The following is a 15357-nucleotide window of genomic DNA, read 5'->3' as shown; positions in this document are numbered from 1 at the left end:
AAAAAAAGCAATAAAGTCCATATTTTCAATAAAATTGTTTAAAGCAATTTCTAATTAGCTTTTTATATTAGAGTCGGCCACTGTAGTGACAAAAATTGTTAGAAAACAAAAGGAATTATTCTTACTTAAAACAAAAACTCTATTTTTTAATTCAACATTGACAGCAGAGTGTTAAAAGAATTTCGACTTAGAAATTATTTCATCTGCAAAAAAACTGATCAATTTTTTTCTATAGATTTTAATAATTTCAATTGAGTTTTATTTGTAAAGTTATAGTTTAAGTGCATTATTATGAAACAAATTGCTATACATAAACAATAGTTTGAAGATTTCTTTCCGTTTAATAAAATTCAAATGTAGTCAAATATTGTAACTTTAAAGATGTTTATATTAAAGTTTACGCTCGTTAGCTATTTATGAATATATGCTAAATTGTCATTACCAGTTTCTATTTATTTCTAATCAAATTAAAATCAACGCTTAATAAACGAAAATAATGGCTGACTTTTACGCAACTTCCGATATAAAATAAACAAAACTGAAAGTTTTATTTTTACCTACACAGCTTAAACTTACTCTGAAATATTTCAAAACTATAGTTGTATTAAATCTTAGTTTAAATTTTAAAATGGACTTTTTTGTTTTGTACACAGTTTTCTGCTTGTTTTGTTCAGCATATGTAGCAAAAGGTGACAGAAAAGAATTTAATGAAAATACCTTTCCAGAAAATGAAAAAGTATTTTTTTTATCTACAAAGTTCTTAACAAATATAAACTAAAAAAGTAAAATTTCTGTTTATAAGTACTTTTATATTCGTTTTTAATAATTAGAGAACAGTAATCTAGGACTTAATGAGGAATAATAGTAGTTTCTATAAAAATATGTTCTAAAATATTAACTTTGTTGAAGTTTTAAAATTTAGAACAACTTAGCTGTTTTTAAAAGACTACTTTTATTGTTTTTTCAACTTGAGGCTTTCTTACTTCTATTCATTATTTGTTGCTGATTAAATAAATTTCTTAACAATTTGTTTATAACTTCAATTTAATCTTTTAAAAGATGAAACGTTTAAAAAAATTAAAGTGTTTTTAAAATAAAACTGTGAGTAAAGAACATTAAGATAAATGAAAACTCGTTTTCAAGCGTTAACCCTCTTTGTATTAATGTGAAAGTAGATACATTAATGAATTCATGAAAATTTAGATTAAGTTCTCACATTACTTTACATGGCACAAAATAAACAGCCTTCACGAGTCATTCGTTTAAAACTTGTATTTACTAGTTTTCTTTATTCAAAAAAAAAAAACAAGTAGTTTCTGTTAATTTTATAATTGTGCGTCGTTAAACGTGAGAAATTATTAAAAAATAATTTCTAAACAAAACGTTATTATTAGTTTGCAGTATTACACTCTTATTGGCTATTTTTTTAAATGGCTTATAGATTTTTAAGCTGTAAATGATCAAGCTTGATAAACATAAGCGTGTTTGTTTTTAATACATTATTTTTTAGCTTTAACAGCAACTATCGAATAAAAAATTTTTAATTAAGTTATTATCTTTTTGTTGCTTTTATTAAGGGAAAAACCTATAAAAACCCATAAAAAGTAATTATGTTTTAATTAATTCTTAAACTAAACATCAGGTGTGAGTTCTTAGTTTAGCAAATTGTAAATATCAAAAGTTTAACAATTTGTACAGATTATTATTGCATTTCCTGTTGGTTTTTTATTCTACTTTTCAGACAAAAGTTTTCTTAAATATATTTCATCTAAATTTTGCTTCATATAGCATTTTTAGCTTTACCTGAACTACAAAAATATAGTTATAAATATTTAGATAAAGCTCATGTCAAGGTGTTTTAAAAAGTAAAAGTAAACTGTTTAGTAATCCTATATTAAAAATTTGTTACAGCCATAGATCATTGTAACATAGCAGTCAAAATTATTTAATTTTAAAAAAGCTTATTCTATCATAACTACTTAAATAAATTGATTAAACTTAAAATTCACATCTATTAAAAGCTTACACGTTTTTCGATTACAATTTCTTATTATAAAAGCAAAACTTTTCAATAACAAATTGAAACTTTTAATAACATTTACCATCTTTTACAAAAACATAAAGGAATTTGTAAAGTAACCTATTATTGCTAAAAAACATCCACTTATTGATGCATTAAGTTATATTATAGTTTGATGATACTAAACACCAACAAGAGTATTGTTACTAGAACGCTTGGTCGGAATGGAAGGATAATCCAGATGAAGATTATTGGGATAAAGGTCTTTGGTGGAAGGAGAGATACGATTCATGTTACAAGAAACCTGCTGGTTGTGAAAGTGAGGTTTCTTACAAACAACAACTATTAGGCTGCATGAGCTGCCCTACTGGAAATTGGGTGTGTATGCTTTTATTTTAAGTTTTAAAATATTGGATAGAAGAAATAATAGCTTTATATTTTCTTTAACATTTTTATCAAAAAAAAAAAGCAGACAGTAAATGTATAAGAATGAAAAATTCTTTTTATTCCGGTTTATTAAACGTGTTTATTTAACTTTACAATATAGTCTAAAGATGCAATTAATAAATAAAAATGCTGAAATTTTATTCGTTTTTTAATTACATAGCAGAACACGAAAGTGTTTTAAATCGTTTATTATGTTATTTTATAACATGTTATAGCTCAAGCGTTTAATTTATTTACAAGACTTAAGACCAACAAATAAATATGCTTCTACCAATCAAAATTACTTCCTATAAAAAAATAATACTAAACTTTGTAAAATTAAAGTATAAACAAAATTGGTAAAAATTATTTTAATGTAAAACTAATTATACCGTTAAAAGTTTACTATAAAATATTAACGAACTTTCTAAACTATTTAAAACAACTATAAAAAAATAAAGATCAGTTTTTATGTCTTTAGAGTATATAGAACTATCAAAGACACTTTAAGTTATTTTTAAGCATTCTTTAGATTTATTTTAATTAATCAGTTAGCTATCAAAAACTACAAAATTAATGTTTTTGTTTTACAAAGCTTTCTTAGAAAAAAACCTTTGATTTAATTTTTATTTTGTATTTAGACAAATGTTAATTCTACTTGCGAAGTTTCAATAAGGACAAAGTTTTATAAATGTGTAAGTTCAGATGAAGAAGAATGCTATCTAAAAGATTTCAGTTCTTGTAGTGGTAAGAAAAATGTAACTGTTACACCCACTGCAAAAACAAACAAAGTTCAAAATACAAGTATGTTAATTTTTTATGTTGAGAAATTAATTTGATGCCATTATAAACTACAACAAATAATCTAATTATAAAATAACTACTTTTCTAATATTTAAATTTAAGTATGTAGTTATTTAATGCAGTATATCAGTTTAGCATTCTATATTTTAAAATGAAAATAAATGAAACTTTTCTTATTAAAAATGTTAACATTTTTCAATATAACTATTCCGTGTGCAAAGGAAATTTTTAAATTGCTACATTTACCAGTTTTCTTTATAAAAAGAGTAAATAACAAGGTTTAAATCTAAACAATAGTCTATTGATGTAACTAGTATAGATTAAAAACTCTTCATACTAAAAATATTTTTAAATCACAAAAAAGTTATAAACTTTAAAATAGTAGATACTATTCATTTGAAACGTAACCTTTATATAAATAATAAAAACCATAAGAATGTTTTAGGTAAATTTTTGAAACTTTGTTCAATCATATAAATTTCTATAAAAAGTATTTAATTTTTAGCTTGTTACTAATGTCGAATCGTTAATTTCGTCTGACAGCTTTAACTACTCTGAAATATTTTAAAATCGATTTACTTTTTAGTTTTAAATTTAATTAAATTTCTTCAGCTACTGTAGCAACGGGAAAAATAAAAACATTTGATGATAAAACCTTTCCAGAATCTAAAAAAGTAAATTTGTTATCTACAAATTTTTGAAATAACCTTAAAAGTAAAAGTTAACTAAAGAAGTTTGTTGTTAATTAAGACTTTTTCGATTTTTACTTTACTAAAAATAGTAATTTAGCATTAAAAAGATGAATTACATCCTTTTGCAGATACTTGCCAAAACTAAGCATGTAAATATCTGCGAATGGAAAAATATCCCTAAAAAAATATATTAACTCAACTTTCATTATAAGTTTTGTTCGAACTGCTGGTTTTTTATAACTTGATTTAAAGTACTCGTATTTATATTATATGTTTTGATTTTTCGAAAACAAATAAAAGATCTCAACTTTAAAAGAAAAACTAATGTGTTTATTTTAATTTAATGGTTTATAAATCTTTAAAAGTTATTTTACATTTCCTTAAACTTTAAAAAAATTATAAAAGATAAGATTCAAAATGCTTCAAGGTTACAAATTTCTTAAAATGAAAAATTTAGTCATATTAAATTGCAAATGGTGTATTTAAATTAAGTATAAAGACTTTTTAAAAGTCAAAAATATAAAGTATTATGTTTAAAATAATAGTCATTTAATTTTGTAACTTAATATCCGAACGAAGAAAGTTCGTTGGAATATTACAAAAAATCTCTAACAATTCTCTTTAAAAGAAGTTTTATGTTAAATTAATAACATAATTTGAAAAGTTTTAAACGAGCTCAACTATTTGAATTGGAAGAAAAACTGTAAAAACATCGTCATGTATGTATGTAAAGTAATTATACACACATATATGCATACATTTTTAATATGCAAAAATCTTTATGTAATTACAATGCATTTAAACAAAAAGTTTAATTATATAAATTAATATCAATAATAGAAAAATTTAATACTTTTATTATCTGTATAATTAATGAAATAATAATTTTAAACAAAATTAGCAGAATTTTTTATAAAATTACAAAAAATAATGTTTTAAAACAAAACTATATATAAAAGGAAATCTGTAAAGAAAAAACATAAATATACAGTAAAGTTAAACAACAAGCAAAAAGAAGCATTAAAAACTAAAATTAAGTTTTCTTCTAGAATAACTGTTTTATTTAAAAAGTTTAGAAACTACTTAAATGTTTTTACGAGAAACTCTTGCTTGGCGGACTGCAGTTTGAAAACGCTAGTTTAAAATGTTTTAAAATAATAATACAAATAAAAAAGGAAACTTACGTCACAATAGTAGCTTTTTGTTGCTCGCGACTTATATAATTTGTTATTTATAGAAAACTTGTTGTTTTTCTCAAATCATTGGTTTACTTTAAACTATATGAAGTACCTTAGTAACCAAAGTACGTAGGTGTTATTTTGTTTTACTTTTTAATTATTTATTTTTAATTTTTATGACTTTAAAGTTTTTAATCAATTTAGTTCAAGTCTCATGACTAACAATAAACAATTATGCAATGTTATTTTTATTTAGTATTGTTTCCATAAACTTAAATTCAAAAAAGTTGTTAATACCATTTGGTTTTTCACTCTTTGTATATTAGTTTTTGTGAATTGATGTTTAAAAAAGTAAGGTTTTTATTTAAATTTACAGATTACTTATCATTTATTTATATATAATATATATGTATAATTAAGTCTATTGTTATTATAATAGATAATATAAACACACACCCATATACAACCATTTTATATATTTTGTGCTTGTAACTCTGCATTTTTAGAACTTTGTCAAACTATCTTATTTATTTAACATAAAAAATGTCTTTACTTCTATTAGATAATGTATTTTTTCAAGTTTTTTCAACTATATTAGTTGCTAACTTGTGTTTTTTATTTTTCATTTCAAAATGTTTCTAAGAAAAAGTTAGCTATACAGGTTTTTGTTTTTAACTTTAGTCGTTCTTTAGTTTTTACATTAAACAAAAATTTAGGAGCACAATGTTAAACAATTTCATTAAATGCTTATTCCTTGCGACTATGAATAAAAACTTAAAATTAGTACTTTACTTCAACTTTTAGATTAATGTTATGTATTCTGTTAAAATGATAATCAAAACTATTGAAGTTTAAATACACTTTTACCTTTCATCGTATGTTTAGCTTAATGAAAGCTTAAAGCTAATTTAGTTATGCATTTACTCCTTTTTTAGTAATAAAATCATTTCAAAAAGCCATGCTCTCAAGTAATGTATCTGAGCAATTTCAAGAATCATGTTTACGATAAAGAAGTAAATCTGGTTGTTTTAATAATACTTCAACTTAATTGTATATAATAAAAAGTACTACTACCTGACAGTAACAAAAAATATATAGAACGCTTGGTCGGAATGGAAGGATAATCCAGATGAAGATTATTGGGATAAAGGTCTTTGGTGGAAGGAGAGATATGATTCATGTTACAAGAAACCTGCTGGTTGTGAAAGTGAAGTTTCTTACAAACAGCAACTATTAGGCTGCATGAGCTGCCCTACTGGAAATTGGGTGTGTTTACTTTTATATTAATTTAAAACCATTGAAAAACAGTAAGTAAGATTTTTCTATATACTTTTTTTAAAGAAAGCATAAGTTACAACGAAGAAGCATTCTTAACTACTTTTTATGGTTTATTGAACCAATTTATTTAACTTTACATTATGATTTGAAAAAAATTAAAAAAAGAATGCCAAAGTTTATTTGTAAAAACAACAATGCTTAAGTATTTATTTTAGTGAAACTAGTAATACCAAAAGGCTTAAAAAACTTTTAAACATCTTAAAACATTTATTGAAAACCGTAAGATTAGTGTATATGCATTTAAATTTCTCAGTAAGTAGAAACAATAAAGAGGTAAGAATCATTTTTTTATTAATTTAAAATTTATTATATAAATAAATTATCGATCAACTAAAATCTAAATCAAAACGTTTTCTAAAAAAATTTTTCTTAATACTTATCGTCGTTTTATTTTTGTGTTTAGAAAAATGTTAATTCTACTTGCGAAGTTCCAACGAGGACAAAGTTTTATAAATGTATAAGCTCAGATGAAGAAGAATGCTACTTAAAAGATTTCAGTTCTTGTAATATTAAGAAAAATGTAACTGTTACAAACACTGCAAAAACAAACAAAGTTCAAAATACAAGTATGTTACTTTTAAATTTTAAAGTTAATTTGATCAATGAAACGCTAATGTGAAACACTATTTGATCAAACACTAAAACGGTACTATACAATTTAAAATTAAAATATACTTTTACATTAAAAATAAAAACCATATGAACTTGTTAGGAAAAAATTTTAATAACCTTAGTTTATTTATATTTATTTTATTTTAATTCTTAAGTAAAAAGTACTTAAATTTTAATTTTATTAGTTATGTAATGTTTTTTTTTCATTTGACAGCTTTGATTACTCTGAAATATTTCAATACCAAAAAACTTCTTTGTTTTTTTATATTTAAACTAATTATTTCAGCTACTGTAGCAACGGGAACACGTAAAAAATTTGATGATAAAACTTTTCCAGAATCTGAAAAAGTAAACTTTTTGTTTGTATAGTATCTTAACAATTTCAAGCGTATAAACTAACTAAAGAAGTTTGTTTTTTATAAAGTAGTTTTTAATTTTTAATCCTCTAGAACTGCGATTTTTAACCTGGGGGTAAATTCCCTTGTTTTAGGGGTCAAATATTCTTTATCATGGTCCTGAACATGACCTTAAACTGTATCCAAGTGGTATACGACTCGATAACCGAAAGGTTTTTTCGTATTTCAGGTCCTTGGACCAATTATTTTGAGCGCTTTGTTCAAAATTTATGTGAAGTAATGTTTACTAATTGTCTTTTTAGTTTATCAGTTCTAATCAACATTTAGATTAGATACATAAGAAAAAGCTTAATTGTTTATTAACATTTTTATATAATATTACGCGAAGTTTATTATCAAAGCTGTAGTATTTTTTTTATTGAAGTTAACAAAATATACTCTTACTATTTATAGTTGAAGTTAAGTTTAATAAAAAATTATAACTTTATTATGTTTTTTATTTTATTTAGGTAATAATGTTATTATTAAAAAAATATATTATAAAATTATAAAACTTTGCTTTAAATACCATTGGTCTTCTTTTTTTCGATAAAGAAGAAAATCTTACAAAATACTTGAAGACAAGAAAAAATAAACAATTAATTTTATTGTTAGAACGCTTGGTTGGAATGGAAAGGCAATCCAGATGAAGATTATTGGGATAAAGGTCTTTGGTGGAAGGAGAGATACGATTCATGTTACAAGAAACCTGCTGGTTGTGAAAGTGAAGTTTCTTACAAACAACAATTATTAGGCTGCATGAGTTGCCCTACTGGAAATTGGGTGTGTTTACTTTTATGTTAAGTTTTAAAGTATTGAAAACTTGCAGTTTAAATTTATATATATACATTTTTACTTTTGTCAAAAAAAACAGTAAAAGCTATAATGAAGAAGCATACTTAATTTTTTTTTGTGGTTCGTTTAACAAATTTATTTAACTGTACATTAAAGTTTAATAAACAAGTTTTTAAACAATATGCTGAAGTTTGTTTGTAAAATAAGACAATCGAAAAGTTAATTTCTAGTTAAACTAGTAATACTAAAACGCATACAAAAATTTAATACTACTTAAAACAGTTATTAAAAACTTTAATACAAGTCTTTATGCATTTATGCCTCTCAGCAAGTAGATTAAAGAGGTAGCAAACATTTTTTTAGAATACTTAAGTTAATAAAAAATAACTTAATAAACAACATAAGTCAAAAATGAATCAAAAACTATAAAGTTATTGATTTTGTTGAAAAACGCTATCTTTCAAGAACTTTTTGTACTTAACTTTTACTTTTATATGGAGTTTAGACAAATCTCAATTCTACTTGCGAAGTTTCAATAAGGACAAAATGGTTTAAATGTGTAAGCACAGATGAAGAGGAATGCTTTCTAAAAGATTTTAGTTCTTGCAGTGGTAAGAAAAATGTAACTGTTACAGCCACTGCAAAAACAAACAAAGTTCAAAATACAAGTATGTGTTTTAACTTTTTATGTTGAGAAATTAACTTGATGCTATAGTTATTAGACAAACACTTCCATCAAAGTATATTTTTATAACATAGTATTTATTAGTTTACTACTTTATATTAAAAATTGTAAATAAATGAACACTTGCTCTTTAATGTTTTCAACAAGTAAGTATTCCGTTTAATCAAACAAATTAAACAAATCGTGACATTTACCAGTTTCGTTCAATTAAATGAGTTTATAACAAAGTTGAAATCTAAAAAATAGTCTGTTGATGTAGCCATGGTTACAAGCAAAAATATTTTGAATCAAACAAAAATTAAAAACCTTTAAGTCGAAAATAAAAAACACCAAGAAGGTATTAACATTTGAAAAGTAGATTTTATGTTAAAAATAAAAACCATAAGAACGTTTTAGGTTGGAAATTAAGGATATTTAACTCATTCATATTTTTTTATATAGAAATTATTTAACTTTAGTATGTTCAGCATTGTACAATTTCTTATTTTCGTTTAACAGCTTTAGTTACTCTGAAATATTTTAAAACCATAAAACACAGTTTTTAAAAATTAATTATTTTTCAGCCACTGTAGCAACGGGAAAGGGTAAAACATTTGATGATAAAACGTTTCCAGAATCTAAAAAAGTAATTGTTTTTATCTACAAACTATTAAAATAACTATAAAAGTATAAATTAACTAAAGAAGCTTGTTAAAGACCTTTTCGATTTTTACTGCACTAAAAACAGTAATTTAGAATCAAAAAAGATAAATTATATCTAATTGCAGAAACCTGCCAAACCTTACCATGTAAAATCCTGGAAATGGAAAGATAGCTATAAAACAGTATATTAACTAAACTTTTAATAAAAGTTTTAGTTCGAACGGCATGTTTTTTATAACTTTACTTAAAATACTCATATTTATCTTAAACTTAAAGCTTTATCAATCTTCAAAACTTTTTTAAATTCCGTTTAACTTTAGAAAAATTATCAAAGATAAGATTCGAAAAGTTTTAAGTTTCTTAAAATAAAAAAATATAGTCATATTAAGTTTCAAGTTGAGTATTTAAAATAAAGTAAAAAGGTTTAGAAGTTAAAACCTGTAATAAAATGTTTGTAATATTAATTTTAACATTTTTCAACAATAAGCTCCGAACGAAGCAAGTTTGTTGGAAAATAACCAAAAATTATCTAAAAATACTCTTAAAAAATAATTCTCTACGTAAAATTAATAAAATAATTTGTTAAGTTATGAACGAGCACAACTATTTGGATAGGAAGAAAAAATATTTAAAAAAACGTGTGTATATAGGTGTGCAGAGTAATTATAAACACATAATCTACAAATAAAAAGTAAAATTTATTTAAAAAAATCTTTTTTGGTTAAAATTTATTTTAATAAGAAGCTTTTTTGTATAAACTATCAACAACTATCATCAAAGATGCAAGGAAAAAACACTATTTATAATATTTATAACTGATGAAATAATAACAACAAACAGAGTTAGCAAAGTTTTTTGATGAGATTATAAAAAGAATCGCGTTAAAATAAAACAACATATAATAGCAAATGTGTAATGAAAAGTATATATATATATATATACAGTTAAGATTAACAAAAAGCAAATAAAAGCATTGAAAATAAAAGAAAACTTAAACTGTTTTCTCGGTTAGCTACTTTTTCTCTATGGCTTTAAAAATAAAAATATTTTTTACAAAGCTCTTGCTTGGCGCACTGCATTTTGCAAACACTAGTTTGAAGAGTATAAAAATAAGAAAACAAATAAAAAAACGATACTTATGTCATAGTTGTAGTTTTTTCTCGCTCACAGTTTAGTTTATACAATTTATCACAAAATTTATTGTTTTTCTCAAGTTATTACTTTTATCTTTCACTATATACAGTACCTTAATAACCTACAAAAAAGACGTAGGTGTAATTTTGTTTTTGTTTTTATAGTTTTAAAGTTCTCTAGCTAAATAACTTCAAACCTCATGAATAGTTATAAAAAATTATGCGATGTATTCTTTTATTATTGTTTCTATAAACTTGAATCTAAAAAAAATTGTTAACATTATTAAGACTTTTCAATCATTGCATTTTCATTTTAGTGAGTTGATGTTTAAGCAAGTTTGCTTTTTTTTATTCAAATTTACAGACTACTAATCACTAATTTATACGACATACAAGTACAATAATTTTTTGTTATAATAACAAACATTTTAAACACAAATATTTTTATACACATTTAGTGTCTTTTTTTTCATATCATATGTTCCGTTGAAGTTATAATCAAAACTATTGTGACATAAACATACTTTCGTCCTGGTCAATGGAAAGTAGAAATTCAATTAGGTTATACGTTTATTCTTTTTTTAGTTACAGTTTAACTATCTTAGATCTGTACTTTCAAGTTAAACATTGAGCAACTATAAGAGTTTTGTTCATGACTAAGAATAAAATCTTAAACAGTTACTTTAATAATATAACTCAACTCAATCATATACAAACAAAACATCTAAAACTATCACCTGATGGTAATTGAATATTTTTTTTTTATTGTTAGAACGCTTGGTTGGAATGGAAAGGCAATCCAGATGAAGATTATTGGGATAAAGGTCTTTGGTGGAAGGAGAGATACGATTCATGTTACAAGAAACCTGCTGGTTGTGAAAGCGAGGTTTCTTACAAACAACAATTGTTAGGCTGCATGAGCTGCCCTACTGGAAATTGGGTACTTTTAACTTGAATTAGTACTTAAAATCCTTAATAGAACGAAAACTAAACTTTATATTTCCCGTTTGATATTTTTATCAAAGAATAAGTAAACAGAGAGTAAAAATTATAAAGAAAATAAAATCTTTTTTTTTTGGTTGGTTAAACAAGTTTATTTGACTTAATGTTATAGCCTTAAGATGAAATTTATAAATAAAATGCTGGTATTATGTTTCAATATATTTATAACTACATAACAGTACACTACAGTACTTTATGACTGATTATAATATTTGTTTATAACACATAATAATTGAAGGTTTTAACTTTTATGACTTAAGACCAACAAATAAATCAGCTTTTTAACAATTAGAATTACTATCTGTAGAAAAGTGCTACTGAATTTTATAAAATTAAAGTATAAACAAAATTTCTATTAAAGTGAAACTAATATTTCAGTAACTAAACTATAAATAATTAAACAATATTTTTTAAAATTCATAGAAAGTACTGTCAGTTTTTATGCCTTTAAAGTTTTAAGTAAAATTAACCATTAAAGATATTACAAGCAGTTTTTAAAGCATAACAACATACTTTATGTTCAATTTTACAAATGAATTAACTAACAAAAACTACTAAATCATTAGATTTTTAAAGAAAGCTTTCTTTAAAGAAAACTTTTAGATGTCTTTATTTTTATTTTCGATTTTGTGTTTAGAAAAGTATTAATTCTACTTGCGAAGTTTCAACAAGGACAAAGTTTTATAAATGTGTAAGCACAGATGAAGAAGAATGCTATCTAAAAGATTTCAGTTCTTGCAGTGGTAAGAAAAAAAACTTCTAGAGACTATGCAAATACAAACATAATACCTGTTACAAGTATACTTTAAAGACATTAATACTAAGCAGTTAATTTATTATTATAGTTATTAAAGAAACTCATTTTGCATTCAAATAAAGATATTATAAACACTATGCGTTTATCATAAGTATGCAATGTACATTATATTTAAAATAAAGTTAGTTTATCAAAGTTTATAAGTTTACGGTGTTTCAGTCTTTGTAAAACTAAGAAAACTTAATTCAGAAAAAGCGCAAAAAACATGCTGTGGTAGACAAAATAGCACTTGGAAGGTGATAAAATCATGTCAAACTTGTGAAAGAAACGATTTCAAGGTTATTATTTTTTTTTATCCCAAAATAAAAATAGCTGTGATAATACTAGAACTGTTTTTTCAAATAGTTTTTTCAAGTTTAAAAATGGCTTTAGAAAAAATAGTAAAGTTTTTTAATATAAAAATCAGATAGAAGCAAGTTCATGTGCAAATTCGACTGATAACTTGTACGAGTTGCGGTATACTCAATGTTTAGAAAGTGATTGTCGAAAAGGTTACTGTTTATAAGTAGATAAGTTATTCTTATTAAGTGCGAAAACTTTTTTATTAGTATAACTTTTTATAAAAAAAACTATTTTTCTATTTTCTTTTTATATAGGTCGACATAAAAAAGTTTTATAAAATTAAAGAACTTAAAAATATATCTAAAAACGTTTTTCAAACATAGTAAAAACATACTGACAAAAATTTTTAAATATTAAATCATTAATATCGTAAAACTTATTTAAATTACTTTTTATATTTATTTTCTATCTACAGTTACTTTTATTTTTCTACGTTTACAAAAACTTTTGAAACTTCTGAAAAAAAAAATCTCATATTTTATAATAAATAAATTATATTAACTTTACTTATAATTTAAACACTGTAAAAACAGCTGGTAATTCAACATACATAGAATTTGATAATTGGGAAGATTGCTTTCTGAACCAACGCGAAAATAAGGTGAAAATGAGGAAGGTGCAGCTGAGTTGCGCCCCTCACACTGAAAACTTGTATCAAGTTGCTGAGTGCCGTGAAAATGACGAAGAAAAAGTTAAAACGGCAGCTTCAACCAGGACAGCTGACAGAGAAACCGGTGATAAAAACAACGATGGTTGCTACCCTTCCTACTTGCTCTTCATATTAATTGTTTACTCAACTGTGATCACTTCTTCGTGCTGTTGGTTTTTCGTGTGCGGGTTGAAAAGAAAAAGGAAGAAGAAGAAGAAGAAAGAAAAGGAACAGCTGAGTTATGATCACGAGTACCAAAGCGTGAAGGCAGAAGAAATGTGATGAGTAAAAAAGATGCTGTGAAATACTGTCTGCGCAACAAAGTCAAAGTGGTCTAGTGGTGCGATTTGTGAAACCGTTTTTGATTTACAAATGCAGTTTTTAAAAGTTTTTGAGTAGATTTATGATGTGCTTATTAAATGTTTACATTGCTTATTTTTAAGCTAAAACTACTTTGTAATAGAAGAATTCTATGGCTACTTTCTAAGTTACGTTGTAAACTTTCTAATACAATTTTGTAAAAACACAAAACTGTAAAAAAAAAAATTAGTGTTTTGTTTCTTACTTTTAAAAACTATTAATAAATGGTCCAAAATTCACTTTTTACAAAAAAAAAACGTGTTATACTTTAGACAAAGTTTTTTTACTCATTGTACAAAGTATAAACTTAAATTGTTTGACGTTAAATGATTTTTATCTTATTCTAAGACCTAAAGTGTTTTATATATGATGTTTATAATTTATTCATTAAAATGTTATTCATGTTTCGATAATATTGCTTGATTTTGTAATGATATTAACATTTAATTTTAACATTATAAAGCGATTGAATAAATTTGGAATTTTTGTAATAATAAAAGCATTTGACAAGTTTTCTCAAAACAAGCTTTTCCAAAACAATTTTAATTATTCTCAAAACATGCTTTTTCAAAATAGTTTATATAACTCTCAAAACAACTTTCTTGAAACAATAAACAATATTGTTTACGTAAAGGAGTTACATTTGTTACAGTGCTTATAAAACGGAACTTTACTTGCATTTACTCGCAGTATCGGTTGGTAATTGGTGTGCTTAAGTATGATGCATTTCTAACACGTTAAATTTAAGATGCTTTCTTGATTAAGTTCTGATATAATTATTATTATTTTGTTAACATTTGTGTTTAAATGTAGTTTTAGTATAGAGTGATGTAGTTATAATGTATCTTTGTGTTTGTTTCGTTTGTGTAAATAAAAAATAAGTTTCGTTTCTATTGTTGTATTAATCTGCTATACTATTCCCTTTTACCCCTTAAGAACATCTATATTAAGATATTAGACACCACGTTGGGTTATCTTATTGAGATAATTTCATTGATAAAGTAACTTAAGTAGTAAACCTTTTTATTAGAAGGTTTAATATTTAAAGTGTTTATTTCTATAAGACTTGAAACGTAGTTCTTTTTGACTTGCACCTATTCTAAGTTGTACTAGCTGTAGTTAGTTTAGCTTTATTCATATACTAAAACTTAAAGTTAAGTGAACTTAGATCACATTTAATATTGTCTTTCATAACGTAAACTATAAAATCTTTAAAATGTGTTTTACTAAAATTGTTCACTTATAGTTCGCTAAATTTTAATTTAGTAATAACAAATAAGTTTTAATTAGAAATAAAGTCTTAAGTGATAACTTATTGATGTTTATTTTAAAACAGAAAATGTTTTGTGTTAATTAGCGTAAACCACAATTGAAATAGTTAAGGTAAGCTAATGAAATTTTTTGTTTATAACTTAAATACTATTAAAGTTCATTAACAATTAAGATGAAAAAGAATAAAAAAGAGTT

The 15357-nt window shown here is 23.9% G+C and overlaps 1 protein-coding gene across 1 annotated transcript; it reads left to right on the top strand.

The window, feature by feature from the left end:
* The first annotated feature begins 628 nt into the window (after positions 1–628).
* Positions 629–13812, top strand: LOC145844942 (uncharacterized). The gene is made up of 15 exons (XM_082952360.1): positions 629–736; positions 2231–2398; positions 3088–3250; positions 3863–3924; positions 6219–6386; positions 6862–6961; positions 7357–7418; positions 8081–8248; positions 8766–8928; positions 9509–9570; positions 11493–11660; positions 12360–12465; positions 12729–12817; positions 12946–13030; positions 13415–13812. Exons 1-15 carry the CDS (start codon positions 629–631, stop codon positions 13810–13812), a joined length of 2070 nt encoding a protein of 689 aa, XP_082808486.1.
* The last annotated feature ends 1545 nt before the right edge of the window (positions 13813–15357 follow it).

The sequence above is a fragment of the Thalia democratica genome, chromosome 9, assembly GCF_965202585.1.
Source record: "Thalia democratica chromosome 9, ktThaDemo2.hap1.1, whole genome shotgun sequence".
In the NCBI taxonomy this organism is placed as follows: domain Eukaryota; kingdom Metazoa; phylum Chordata; class Thaliacea; order Salpida; family Salpidae; genus Thalia; species Thalia democratica.
This window is presented reverse-complemented; position numbering and strand designations above follow the sequence as displayed.